Source organism: Marmota monax, unplaced genomic scaffold (genome assembly GCF_021218885.2).
Source record: "Marmota monax isolate L192 unplaced genomic scaffold, Marmota_monax_Labrador192_F-V1.1 WCK01_AAM20220418_F8-fsc00090, whole genome shotgun sequence".
Lineage (NCBI taxonomy): Eukaryota > Metazoa > Chordata > Mammalia > Rodentia > Sciuridae > Marmota > Marmota monax.
In genome coordinates this window covers 3,292,632-3,306,582 of record NW_026695219.1, presented here as the reverse complement: position 1 = coordinate 3,306,582, position 13,951 = coordinate 3,292,632, and the positions used below count along the sequence as shown (strand labels likewise).

At 34.8% G+C, this 13,951-nt stretch overlaps 2 protein-coding genes across 3 annotated transcripts in view; both read left to right on the top strand.

Annotated features, from left to right (window-relative positions):
* Opn3 (opsin 3) overlaps positions 1-13,951 on the top strand; it is a 42,656-nt gene that overhangs the window by 1,625 nt on the left and 27,080 nt on the right. Inside the window, exon 2 of one of the 2 annotated variants that reach the window (XM_046432529.2) lies at positions 2,675-2,812. The exons of the other annotated variant lie outside the window; for it this stretch is intronic. Coding sequence (XP_046288485.1) covers positions 2,675-2,715 — 41 coding nt within the window. The 3' untranslated portion in view covers positions 2,716-2,812. Of the gene's footprint in view, positions 1-2,674; positions 2,813-13,951 lie in introns of those variants that run through there. 2 annotated transcript variants of the gene reach the window in all.
* Positions 3,010-9,396, top strand: Chml (CHM like Rab escort protein). The gene has a single exon (XM_046432527.2). It carries the CDS (start codon positions 3,010-3,012, stop codon positions 4,891-4,893), a length of 1,884 nt encoding a protein of 627 aa, XP_046288483.1. The 3' UTR covers positions 4,894-9,396.

Genomic DNA, 13,951 nt, shown 5'->3' with positions numbered 1-13,951 from the left:
AGTCATGATTTCATTTATTTGATTGCCTCAATGATTTTAGTATTCTCTTCCTCCCCAATAAGGATTAATCTGAGAATTTCCTTAATGCAAAAATTTGAAGCTTGCAGAAGGGACTGTAAATGTACAGATGACTCTGTGATTACACTCTTTACGTTAATTAAAGATATCTATTGGGCAGTTTTGTAGGCCCCGCTGAACTTTAAAGAAGGTGATTCAAGTCTAAGCTTAATATATCAGTAAAGCTCCCCAAGGTGGGCAACGGTTGTTGGTTCACACAAATGAAAATTCTTATTTCCATGAAGTGCCTTTTCTGTGCTGGAAAATTGTGCACAAGGGAGTTTGAAAACAAGGATGTATCTAGGTTTTTTGTTGTGGTGGTTGTTTTTGTTTTTAATTTGTGCTTCCTCACCCGTTTTCTTTGCTGGCCCCCACAATCTTGTATGCCCCTTTTTTCTCTTTTACCATCCCTGCTCAGGTCACATATCAATCAGAAGTGATTTTTCTAAGATGCTAGAAACATTCGCCACATAATATTTTACCTAATGGCTGCTCTACTTCTCAAGGTGTTTAGTTAGTGCTTTCAACCATGATATCCTCATTTTAGAATTAGAGGTAGACACTCTGAGATTAAAGGATCAGACTTGGTTAAACACTGGAAACAAGTCAAGAGTGAGATTACTGTGGGGTTTAAAAAGTTCTTAGTAAAGATTAAAAATTTCTTTGCCTGAAGTGTGCTTCTAGATTAGGATTACAGATGAAAGTGTTTCTCTTGTTGTTACCCTGAGCAAGAACTAATCAACCATGAAGTTTTGAAGGGAGAGGGAATTTAAAAATGCCAGAAGTAGCTGCTTGTTCCATAGGATTTGGAGACTTTCCCATCCAGTGGGAAATTCACTGGCCTTAGGGTAAAAGAGTGGGTCCTGCTTTTGATCCTGTGGGCTTTCTCAAGTCTCCCCTGCCATCAGTTTTCTCATTTTTATTATGGAGTAATTGAGCTTAATGTTCTTCAAGATCATCCTCTTACTTTGTATTTTGAGGATTCCTTTGATATGTGTAGCTTAGAAGGTGCTGGGTATTGGTGCTAATGTCTTGTATCCTCATCTCCTACTCTCAGCCCTGTTCCCTTCTAAGCCAAGAATAAGCATATACCATGCTTGTTATTATTCAGTACCCTCATAGGTTCTGTCTTCCTCTTTACAACCTGCTAGAAGAAGACCAAATCAGCAAATAAGTATATTTTTACTGGAGTAATCAGTAAATCAGGTATATATATATATATATATATATATATATATATATATATATATATATATATATGCATGCATGAGTAAATAAGGCAATTGTTGTATTCTGTCAGATCCTGTTTCTCAGAGAATTCTGAACGTAAGTGAAATCTGATGTTCTTGAGGCAGAAACTTTTGACTAGATAGGACTGCTGGGATCACCATTTCAGTTAAACTGAGTAGTGGGTCAGTAACCTAGTCAATTTATCTAAGTTATGATTGAATGGCTTTTTTTTTTAATCATTATCCATAATAATCAGTCCTTCTGGCCTTGGCAGGTCCAGCTTGTGCCAGTCTAGATTTCCGTAGAATTAATGGTAGTAAAAATTAAAGGTCTAAGAACTTTCACTGCTACTGTGCCAGGATGGATAGAAAAGAGCACTGTAGGGTATGTCTTTAACCTGAAGACTTCCAGGTGAGTATGCCTTGAGGCCGTTGGCTATGCCACTTCTGGCCATACCTAGCATCAAACAGTTGCTCTACAGGTAGACAATAACCAGCATCATGCTGGAGGTTAATGGAGAGACTTCCTGCACCACACCTTCAAAAATAAATATAATAATGTATTATTGTTATCCTTAGCCGAGGATGTTTAGAAAAACCTTTTTTCTTGGGATACAGAGATTCAGGGTTAGAGTTTGGCAAAATGCAAACCATTACTTTATTCAAATGTTAGAAATGTGTGATATTTATGTTACGATATTTTAATATGTGAAACTAGGAATTTTTTTAAATTATAAAATACACACATGCATATGTATGTTCATATAAAGACTGATTATATGTACATTTTTCCCCTCGGTCTGTTTTTTTATGCCTAAATATTTTTAAATGCCAGCTGTTTTATTGAATTAATTCTTATGTAGTAATCTGACTGGTTAACTCAGTCAAAATAGTTGCTTATTGCTATCACAAGGTTCTGAGGGTGGTTGGGGCAAGAAAAAGTCTTATGCTTGGCTTTACCAAAATCACCTATAGACTCTTGGGCACAGAAATATTCCTAATTGTGACAGTGTTTGTATAGAACATGATCTGTTTCCATGTACACAGTGAAGCCACACGTTTCATTTAGTCTAAGCTCACAGCTGTATATAGTTTTATTCAAGTGGTTTCTTAAAAGCCAAAATTTAAGTCATGCTAATTAATTTTTGTTTTTGTGGGCCACTGTTTTCATTCTTTATTATTCTAGTTATTTTGGGGAGGGGGATATGCCTATATTGTTCATTTTCAAGAAAGTAGAAAATATGTGAGAAAGCATTTGATGACTTGCTTTAGTAGAGGTTTGTATCCAGATACTAAGTCAGGTTCCAGTAGATTATAATTGGTATTGCATGAAATTACTTCTCTATTTTGTTTACAGTTGTATTCTTTCTTAAATTTTCTTCTTTCAGAGAAGAGTTCCAGTCACAAATGCATATGTGATGCATTTTGACATTTACTGCTAAGCCGAAATGCAGAAATGAAAACCACACGTCCGTTTTAATATTCTCAGATGTGATTAGATGTACTTTATCATGGTTTTATGCTACTGGCTTATAAAAAAAATACATTAAAAAAGGGAAACAGTTAAACAACTAGGACCTGCAAACCCAATGCTTCTGGGATGAACTGGAACATCACAAGGAGAGATTTTATTACACATAAGCAGACCTCAGCAGAGCCCTCAGCCTAGATTTATACACATTTCCTTCATCAGCAGCTGTCACAAGACACTTTGCCTCCTAGAATGGCAGACATTCTCCCCACAGAGTTTGATGTGGTTATAATAGGGACAGGTCTGCCTGAATCCATCCTTGCTGCTGCATGCTCAAGAAGTGGACAGAGGGTTCTACATATTGATTCAAGAAGCTACTATGGAGGGAATTGGGCTAGTTTCAGTTTTTCAGGATTGCTATCCTGGTTGCAGGAGTATCAGCAAAACAGAGATACTGAGGAAGAAAATACTGCCTGGCAAGACTTGATTCATGAAACAGAGGAAGGCATCACTCTTTGCAAGAAGGATGAAACCATTCAACACATAGAAGTGTTTTGCTATGCCAGTCAAGATAAAGAGCACAATGTTCAAGAGATTGGTGCTCTTCAGAAAAGTCCCTCCTCAATGGCATCTAGTACCCTCATTGAATCTGTGGATTCTGCGTGCTTGCCCAAAGAAAGGGACTCCTCATACTTCACTAGCTATGAAATATCTGCCCAACATACCCAAAAAAGTGATAAAGATATTTCCCTAGAAGTAACTGGTATACAAGAATCATTAGAGAAAGATAACATTGATCAGCCAAAGAGAAATAGGATTACTTACCCTCTAATAGTTGAAGAAGGCAGGAGATTTAATATTGATTTGGTATCAAAGCTGCTATATTCCCAAGGATCACTGATTGATCTTTTAATCAAATCAAATGTTAGTCGTTATGCAGAATTTAAAAATGTAACTAGGATTCTTGCGTTTCGGGAAGGAAAGGTAGAACAGGTGCCTTGCTCCAGAGCAGATGTCTTTAATAGCAAAGAACTCACTATGGTTGAAAAAAGGATGCTGATGAAATTTCTTACCTTTTGTTTAGACTATGAACAACAACCTGATGAATACCAAGATTTCAAGCAATGTTCATTTTCAGAGTACTTAAAAACTAAAAAGTTAACCCCCAGCCTCCAACACTTTATACTGCACTCAATTGCAATGACATCAGAATCATCATGTAGCACATTAGATGGCCTTAAAGCAACAAAAAACTTCCTTCAGTGTCTTGGACGGTTTGGCAACACTCCATTTTTATTTCCCTTGTATGGCCAAGGAGAAATTCCCCAGTGTTTTTGCAGGATGTGTGCTGTTTTTGGTGGAATCTATTGTCTTCGCCATAAAGTACAATGCCTTGTAGTTGACAAAGAATCTGGTAGATGTAAAGCAATTATAGATCACTTGGGTCAAAGAATAAATGCTAAATATTTTATTGTGGAGGATAGTTACCTTTCTCAGGAAACATGCTCCAATGTGCAGTATAAACAGATCTCGAGGGCAATACTCATTACAGATCAGTCTGTACTAAAGACAGAGTCAGATCAACAGATTTCCATTTTGATAGTGCCTCCAGTGGAATCAGGAACCTATTCTGTTCGGGTCACGGAATTATGTTCATCAACCATGACATGCATGAAAGACACCTATCTAGTACATCTGACCTGTGCATCTTCAAAAACAGCAAGAGAAGACTTAGAATCCGTGGTGAAGAAATTATTCACTCCTTTTACTGAAACAAAAGTAGAAAAAGAAGAACTTGGAAAGCCAAGACTTTTGTGGGCTCTATATTTTAATATGAGAGATTCCTCGGGAATCAGCAGAAGCTCCTATGATGGTTTACCTTCAAATGTTTATGTCTGCTCTGGGCCTGACTGTGGACTGGGAAATGAGCATGCAGTCAAACAAGCAGAAACTCTGTTTCAGGAGATCTTTCCTGGTGAAGAATTCTGTCCTCCTCCTCCAAATCCAGAAGACATTATCTTTGATGGTGATGATAAGCAACCAGAAGCTCCTGGAACCAACATAATAATGGCCAAGCTTGAATCCCCTGAGGAAAGCCAAAACTTGGAAAGCCCTGGGAAGCATCTTCAGAATTAGAAAAGAACAAACTCAAAATACTCTTCATCCTGGAATCAATATATTATTATTTGAAGGACAGCTTCCTACATAAAAGAATGGTATACAGATGTCTTTAACATGATTTGAGACATTGGGCACTGGGTGTCTTTGTGAACCTATTATTTGTCACTGGACTTTTTTTTTTTTTAATTTCAGAATCGGCTCCATGATCCAGAATATCAAAAAAGTTAGCTTTATTTTAATATTGGGTATTGTGTGAGGGTTCCATGTTATCAGCTTTGCTTAAAGAAAAGTAATATTATGCCTACTACTGGTCTTTAAATTTCTTTATCCACAGAACAATTAATATCATTTAAGAAACGCTCTAGTTACTATTGCAGCTACTAAAATTGCTATCACCTCTGCTTGAATAGTGAAACACATACAAATAGTAAATTATGTGAGTCTTTTGTAAATAATATAAACATGTAGGCTTGGTAGTAGGAATAGCAATAGTACAAATACCAATATGATAAAATACAATTGTTTCTAATTGTTAAGTCTGATGTTAACAATACATTTTGCAGGTGAATTTATCTACTTGACCCTTATAACCCATAAGGCAATGAGACCATTATAGCCTTCTACTTTAAAGAGTCAAGAGTTTGTAGTTGAAGAGCTCATTTGTGGGAGATACATTCCAAAGAAATTTAGAAGTTAGAGTAGTTAAAAAAAAATCTGTAAAACCTTGCTTTGACATCTAAAACAAAAGATCTTCCAACAAGTAACTCAGGCCAAAATAAAAAATAAATGACCCCAGAAAAAAAGATATTTCAGGATGACCATTCCAAAATTCCTAAAAAGGATCCAAAGGAAAAACTGAGTGGGACACTTTTAACCTGGGATTATAGATGATTTTAAAATTCTCTGCTTAAATAGATTTTCTTATCCCAGTTTTCTCAGGATGAAACTACCACCTTGTTGTCTCTGTCACTTTAATTAGCAATAGTAACCAAAATACTGAGTCAAAGTAGGATTTACTGTGCCCCTATGGTTGTGTCCCATCCCACAAATAGGTAACAACAGCCTTCATATTTACTTCTGCTTCTTAGCTATATCTGGAGAATAAACGCCCCCCCATCCAAAGTTAAAAAAAAAAAAAAAGTCATTTACTCCAACTTTCTAAGGTGAAAGCTTGGGGAGCTGTCAGAGGAGGTGAATTTCCATGATTAATTCCATTTCCAGTCCTCAGGCAGAGAGAATGATAATCCTATAGAAACCCAAACCATTTCATAACTGTGTTTGCTCTCAAAATAGCATTTACTATGTGCTGGGCATACTGTGCTTTCTCACTACAGTTTCTCAACAATATAAGGCAGATACTATTGCATACATTTTCAGAGAGGTATGGAGACTCAGTTATTAATCATTACTCATTCTGATGTGTGGATGAGCCAGTATTGGAACCCATTCTTTCATGATTCCATAAATCATTCATCTTTCCACCTGCAATCATTGTTAGAAACGTATAGGTACAGAATGAGAAGGAAAAGGTGCCCATGAAAATCAAAATCTAATGTTGCTGGGCAAGAAAAGTAGACAGACCCTGGTCTTGCAGCTTATTGTTAAGTCAGAGAAATGTGAATAAGATTAATTAAATGTTTTAGAGCTATGAATCTCATTGAAGCAGAATTCGACTTAAGTTTGACAAAATAATGCTCTTTGGTGACATCTTTTGGTCTGAAGTTTGTGTTCTAAAAAACGTTAGTAGACCAAAATATGTTCTAATTCAGTCCTTCATCACAGATTTAAGTAATTGACAGATTTAAGTAAGACAGATTTAAGTAATTGACAGCATACTGGAAGTATAAAAGTCATGGGCTGATATTAATATTGACTTTTAAAATACAGTAAAGTGGTATATTAGTAAGTAGATCCTAAAGTTTAAACCTATCAAAAAGTTGAAATGCCTGATTACTACAAAATACTAATTAAAATGAGTAAAATTGTAAGATAAATAAAATGAAAGTGAAAGTAATTCAGACTTACTAAAGTTTTTCAGTATCACAGGTTATTCATGAGAAATACAGAAAAGTAACAGTGAAAAGTTGCAAAATATGGTATCAACAGACATAATGGAAATAAAAATAAAAAGTATTATATGAGGCCACAATAGAGATTGTTTTAAAAAACTAACAAAATGAATATCTTACTTTCTTAAATCAATACAAAATAGCAAGTTGGAAATGAGACAAGTTATAAACTGTAAAAAGCATTTAAAAATATAGAGGATATTTTAATCTAGTATAGTTTTCTGACAAATTAGAATTTGACCCAATGGATTATTAACTTTTTTAAATGTTTAGGGAAAATGTGTATCATAAAAGATGATATACCATTAATTGCATTTTGAGGTACATACGGCTTCAATATTAAAATTCAAACATTCTTAAAACGGTCTCATTCTTAGCAAATGCAATATGAAAAGGAAAATGTTGGCAAATAATACATCAACAAAAGTCTTTATTTATTGTGACTCAGAATTAGAAGGCTGATGTTCAGCAAAGCAGCCATTATATCAACATAAGTAGAATAAAATGGTAAAAAATCCAAAGTATTAGCTACTGCCAAAGTTAGTAGTCTCAACTCTTTAAAAAAATTTATCATTCATCTTTGATTTAATTATCTTTGGTAATGATTTCATTTTTTAGTGTGATAATTACTTGAAAACTAATAATTAATATTCATATTGAGGAAACAAATATTTCTCAGTTTGAAATTAAACTATGCTGGCACCATTTTCTTTATATATGGTTGAAGAAATTTGTCATTGTGATAAAGAAATTCACAAAATAAGAAAGATAAGAAAACACCACAAATTTTATTTTCTATTTACATGGCTTTATACCTTGCTAACCTTATTCTATCATATAAATCTATTAATGAGACTAATTCAGGAAGTTGCAGGATATATCATTGTTAAAAATCTAATTTCTAGATGCCAACAGTGACTGCAATTTAAAGTGTTTGGGTATTAATATATATGAACCATATAAAGGATGTTATGCAACTATATTGAGACAATTTAAGAAAAATGCTTAAATAGAAGCAGGTTGAAGGAGCTAAATTTAAAATATGTGCATACTCTCATGAGAGACATCCTGATATAATGGAAAAGTCATACATGTGGAGTCCTTGCATCACATCTTATTAGTTGTCTCATCTCGGGGAAAAACATTTTTAGCTTCCATTTTACCACCTATATTAGAATTAATAATTATTGTGAGGATTGAGTTAGTGAACATGAAATTATTGTCCAAAGGAATGTCAATATATGACATTGATGTGTAGATTTATTATAATACCGTTTAACATTCCTACTGGATGTTTCATGTAACTTGACAAAATTGAAAGAAATTACCTAGGCAAGTAAACAGGTAAAGATGTTTTTAAATTACGAGAAAAAGTGGGAGCTTTGCCTTTTAAGTCTTTGAAGCATGCCTTTGGGTGACTTATCTAAAAACTCTGTGATGCTGAGCAGAAATCTTAGCTAATATGAATAAACAGAAAGAGGTATTTAATAGACACTGACAGAAAGTCTATTGGTAGAAAGACTAGCTGTTTCATTGTGGACATAGATTAACATATGATAATGCAATTTATGCCAGTTGAATTAAAATGTTAACTATAAAAGTAAAAATGAAAATATTACAATTTTCATTCCAATATTGGTGCCAAGGAATTTCATGGCAATGAGAAATATTGACAAGGTAGATCAACAAATAAAAAGATGAAAAATGTATAATAAACAAAAAGAAGATGGAATAAAAAGGGTGTTTGCATTATATAAGTGGTTTAATAATGTTTTTAAAAGTGGATGGAAATCCTTAAGGCTTTGTCCTCTTTACTAGGTAGATTTAGTAAGGGATAGGTTACAAATGAGAAGATATAAGTAAAAATAAATTTTTAGAAAGATGTTCAGGTTAAATATTTTAAAAGGAGATTTAAATGACTTTGACCTAGTTCTTGCTGTTAAGCAAAACTTTTAAATTTGTGTTTGTCTATACCAATAGCACTATATATTAGTAGTCATTTTAAAGAACTTTTTAGAAGACTAACAAGAGCTCTGTAACTGATTTTTTTTTTAAATATACCAGATCACTTTGAATACCACATGTATGCCTGGGAAAATACTTAAAAGAAAGAAAGAAAAAAAAAAAAAAGCTACCTGTAGCAGTTCCTTTCATACAAATTTAAAAGAAAAAGCCTATTAATTCAGAAATTGATAAATTTTGGTGTATTGTTGTTGCTATCATAAACATATAGCCATTAGTTAATATTGATATATGTAAAATTGTATGCAAAACTTAGATCAAAAAATGTTAATTAGAACATATATTTACATATTTGTATAAATTTGTATGTATCTGTGTTGAAAAGAATCAGAAGACATTTAAATAATTGCAGCTTAATAAGGGGTTCTTTTTTCTGTAAAATACTGATGTGTAAAATAAAGAATAAAAGATTTATTGTAAGTTGGAATTCTGAATTGTTGAGAAAATTACTGATTTTTTGGAAACTCCTCAGATTCTCCTTTAAATTAAAAATTTTTTAAAAAATTCTAAGTGGTAAAGGTTCAAAAAGTTAATCTCCAGAAATGTGTGGCAGAAAGTTTTCTAAGTCTTGGTGGAAAGGAATTCTTGGTCACAATGGACTTTGTATCTTTCGTAACTTAATTGCCCAGCATTAAAGAATGATAATAAAAATAATAGTAATGCATTCCAGGACCTTAGCAGTTAGAAATTGCATACTTTCATTGCCCAAATCCAAGAACAGATATAATATGGGAGTGTCAGAGCAGAGAGAAGAAGGCTGGATTCATAGAGGTGGCCAAGCCTTGGCTGAGTGGGGTCTGCAGGGAGACCTGTGTTGAGGACAGATTTCAGGACTGAGGATGCAGGCAGACCATTTCTCCCAGTCCCTAGAGATCCAAATCAAGGTGATTTAATTCAACAAACAGGTTAAACACCAATTGGATTCTAAGATCCAGAAATATAAAAATGAATAGAATAAATTCTTTCTACCTGAGAAACATTCGGTTTAGAATATTTAGTTTAAAGTCTCTTTTACCTTAGTGAGTACTTTATACCTTTTCTATACATCACAATTTCAGTTGTAACTACCACTGTTCCCCTTCCCTTAATTCACCAAAGAAGAAAATGCATGGCATTTATTTTACAGGGTGCCCAAATCTTTTGTTACACCCTTGGAAACAGGTAGTTAAGAGGTTAAAATCTGGGTCAGCTAGCACTTTCTGAAATCTGTTTCAGCTACTAATTATTTAATTAGTATAGCAGTTATAAGCTTTGTGTCCTGCTTGGGGTAAGAGCAAAGAGAAGGTAGAAGAAATTGGGTCCAGAAACTCAAAAATCATTGGGGGGTTTGGAGAGTAGGAAGTGTAAAGAAATCTAAATGAGACAAGCAGATCAGTTTTAATACCAATAAATCCTCTAGTAAGGATTAGTTTAATTTGCTTTTATCTGGATGGATCAAGTCATGCTCCCATTTGCCTTGAGTTGTTCCCTCTGAAGATTTTTAAGTGTGTACCTTCATTATAAAGAGGCATTGTTTCTAGCAGAGTTCCTTTTCATTTAACCAACCACCATATGTATTCACATTGCAACAGCAGGGGGTGCAGTTCCTCCAATTTTCTATCAGGTGTTAATAATACAGAACATGGTTCACCTGAACAAGTTTGACTAACATGAATATTGTGACGGCAATTCTGCTTCAGCATGTATAGGAATGCTTTTCTTCTGACAACTCTATTATGTGATCCGAAGGATAACTGCAGAAGGTAAGAATGGGCAAGTATTTATATTTACTTTATTGCTGAGACCTGGAAGAATCAAAGTAACTTGCCTGGACTCACTCCTAGTTAGTATTTAGATCCACTAGTAAGACTTGAAATGCTACTATTCCATTTTGCCTCCATCACAAGAGACGGAATTATTGCGTATATAAGAGTGCATAACAACTTGGGTTAAATCAGTTCCATGTCCTAGTTTCTATGTTCAGTTTTGGGAATACAAGATAGTGATTATAACACAGAGCACTTACCATATGCTACATATTAACTATAAGTTCTTGTTATCTTTATTTGGTCCTCATAACAATCCAATTGGTAGGTACTTATTCCCATTTTGCAGTTGGAGAAACAAACACAAGACAAAGAACTTGACCAAGATCACATGCTGTGCTGGTAAGTGGTAGAAGGGACTTCAGATGAAGGCAGTCTGATGCCATAAACCAAATGTGACAGAGATATGACGTGGTATTTTCAGAAAGTTGTCAAATCTGGTTGTCAATCAGATTAAGTCCAATATTTCAGAAACTGGTATTTCTTCACTATATTGTTACATGTTTTCAAATAACCCCACAAGGGTAGTAATGTTTTCATGTAAAATGAGAAATATGACTCAATACCTTTCTCAAAATTACAGAATTAGTTAAGTAGTGCAACTTTCAATCTATTGGGACTGACATTGTTGCACAACTAACCACTGTTTCAATCAGGCTGTAGTAATCACTATAATATAGGTGTAGATAAACTTTAATGGATGCACAGAGAAATTACTTTTGTCTGACTAGGGAAATCTGGGGATGATTCACAAAAGCAAAGGTATTTGGACTGGGCCCTGAACAGGATTTCCACAGACTGCTGTGTGGGAAAACATTCTGTGCAAAAAGAATGGCGGAAACAAAGCATACAGGTATCATGGACATGGCCTTCCTGGCTCAAGCATGAAGAGAGCCTGCACTGATGTGGAGAGGCAGGACATATGGGATAGGGGCCAACGAGGTTGGGACTTTTATCCAGTGGATAACACACTGTGCACGTGTTTTCTTCCTAAGACCTGTATTTCAGAGGCTACCCTGGTGGCTGTGTGTAGGAGGCTGGGAAGAAGGTACAGAGACTGGATGCAGGTGATTGGTAAGGGGGAAGCATGTGATAAGACCTGGGTAGGGCAGGGTGATAGAAATGAAAGAATTTGGAGGTAGAAATACAGGACCTGGAGAATGATTATTTTGTTTATTTATTTACTTTTATTTATATATGACAGCAGAATGCTTACAATTCTTATTACACAAATAGAGCACAATTTTCGTATCTCTGGTTGTATACAAAGTATACTCAAACCAATTTGTGTCTTCATACATTTACTTTGAATAATAATGATTATCATGTTCCACCATTATTTCTAACCCCATGTCTCCTCCCTTCCCCTCCTATCTAGAGTTCATCTATTCCTCCCATGCTCCTGCTCCCTAACCCACTATGAATCAGCCTCCTTATATCAAAGAACATTCGGCATTTGGTTATTTGGGGTTGCCTAACTTCACTTAGCATTCTCTTCTCTAACTCCATCCATTTACCTGCAAATGCCATGATTTTATTCTCTTTTATTGCTGAGTAATATTCCATTGTGTATATATGCCACATTTTTTTATCCATTCATCTATTGAAGGGCATCTAGGTTGGTTCCACAGTTTAGCTATTGTGAATTGTGCTGCTATAAACATTGATGGGACTATGTCCCTGTAGAATATTCTTTTTTAAGTCCTTTGGGTATAGACCGAGGAGAGGGATAGCTGGGTCAAATGGTGGTTCCATACCTAATTTCTGGAGAATGATTATATGTCCCACATAAGAGAGGAGAATAGGAAGTTGAAAATGACTGAAATTTCATCTTTGGTATTTGATTGAGTGATACATTTAACCAAGACTGGGAACAGGTTTTGAAGAAAAGCAAATGGATTTGGTTTTGCTCATACAAGATAATCAGTATATGGTTTTGGAAGGTCTTAGAGTACTCTGCATGTCAAGCTAGGAAATGTTGACTTTATCCTAGTAGAGAAACAATGTTATTAAACAAGGAATTGAACTGGTTGCATTTGAGGGGTGTGTTTTGTGTGTGTGTGTTTTTCCCTATCCTCACACCCCCACCCACTATGTTTGGAGGATTACAAAGGAGGCATGACTGCAGACAGAGAGTCTAGACATAAGGCTATTATAGTAGTTTGGCAAGAGATGGTGAGGATCTAAATTAGGTCAATAGTTGGAGAGCAAAGGACAGGTTTGAGAATTATTGAGAAGATTAACTCAGCATGACTCAATGGTTGGTCGCACATGAATGCTGCAGGAAAATTTAAAAAGAGCTGGTAGATATAGACCTAGGGGGAATATAGACATAGTGCCCAGCCTGAATTTAACACAGTAACTCCTGCTTTTGGATTAGTTCTGGGTTAGAAAGATTCCTTTTCTAGAATTCCTAAGTATACTCTATTTATTTATTTTTTCCTAGGCTTATGAAGAATCAAGGATTTGAATTAGGTATTGCCAATACCTTGACTACCAGAGAATCTGTTTTAAGATCTGGCCAAATAGAAAAAAAAAGCAAGCCAATGATGCAAGAAGGAATACAAAGTCCTGATGGCGTTATTTCAGGCCCTACTTATATGCCTCACATCTTTTTTCTATTGGATAACTATGGCTAAAACAATTGCCACTTTTAACTTTTGGTTACATAGATAATTCATTTGTTTTTTTTTTTCTTAAGGAAAATAAATATAGAATAGAAATAGCATATAATATAGGAAGGAGAGCCAGTCGTGTGGTGCATACCTGTAATCCCAATGACTTGGGAGGCTGAGGCAGGAGAAACCCAAGTTCAAGGCCAATCTCTAACTTAGAGAGATCCTGTCTCTTCATTCAATTCCTAGTACTGAGGTAGCGGTGATATATATGAATATACACAAACACACCACACATATCACATATATATGAAAAATGTTATAGAAACCACAGGGAATTTCAACAAGAGCCTGGTTCAAAGTGATAATATTGCAAAGAGGTGGAGTGAACTAATGTTTTAATGATTTATCAATTGCATTCAGGGTCAGTAGGCATATAGAGAATAACTATAATAAGTTGCAGAGTGGCTAGAGATGATTTGTCATATACTGTGACATATAAGAAGGAATGAAGTGAACATCCAATAATATGTGATTGGGGATTTAATTTCTGTTCTGGTGG

Bases quoted from the DNA above. Each gene is read 5' to 3' on its own strand.
- Chml (XM_046432527.2), top strand. From the start codon at position 3,010: ATGGCAGACATTCTCCCCACAGAGTTTGATGTGGTTATAATAGGGACA.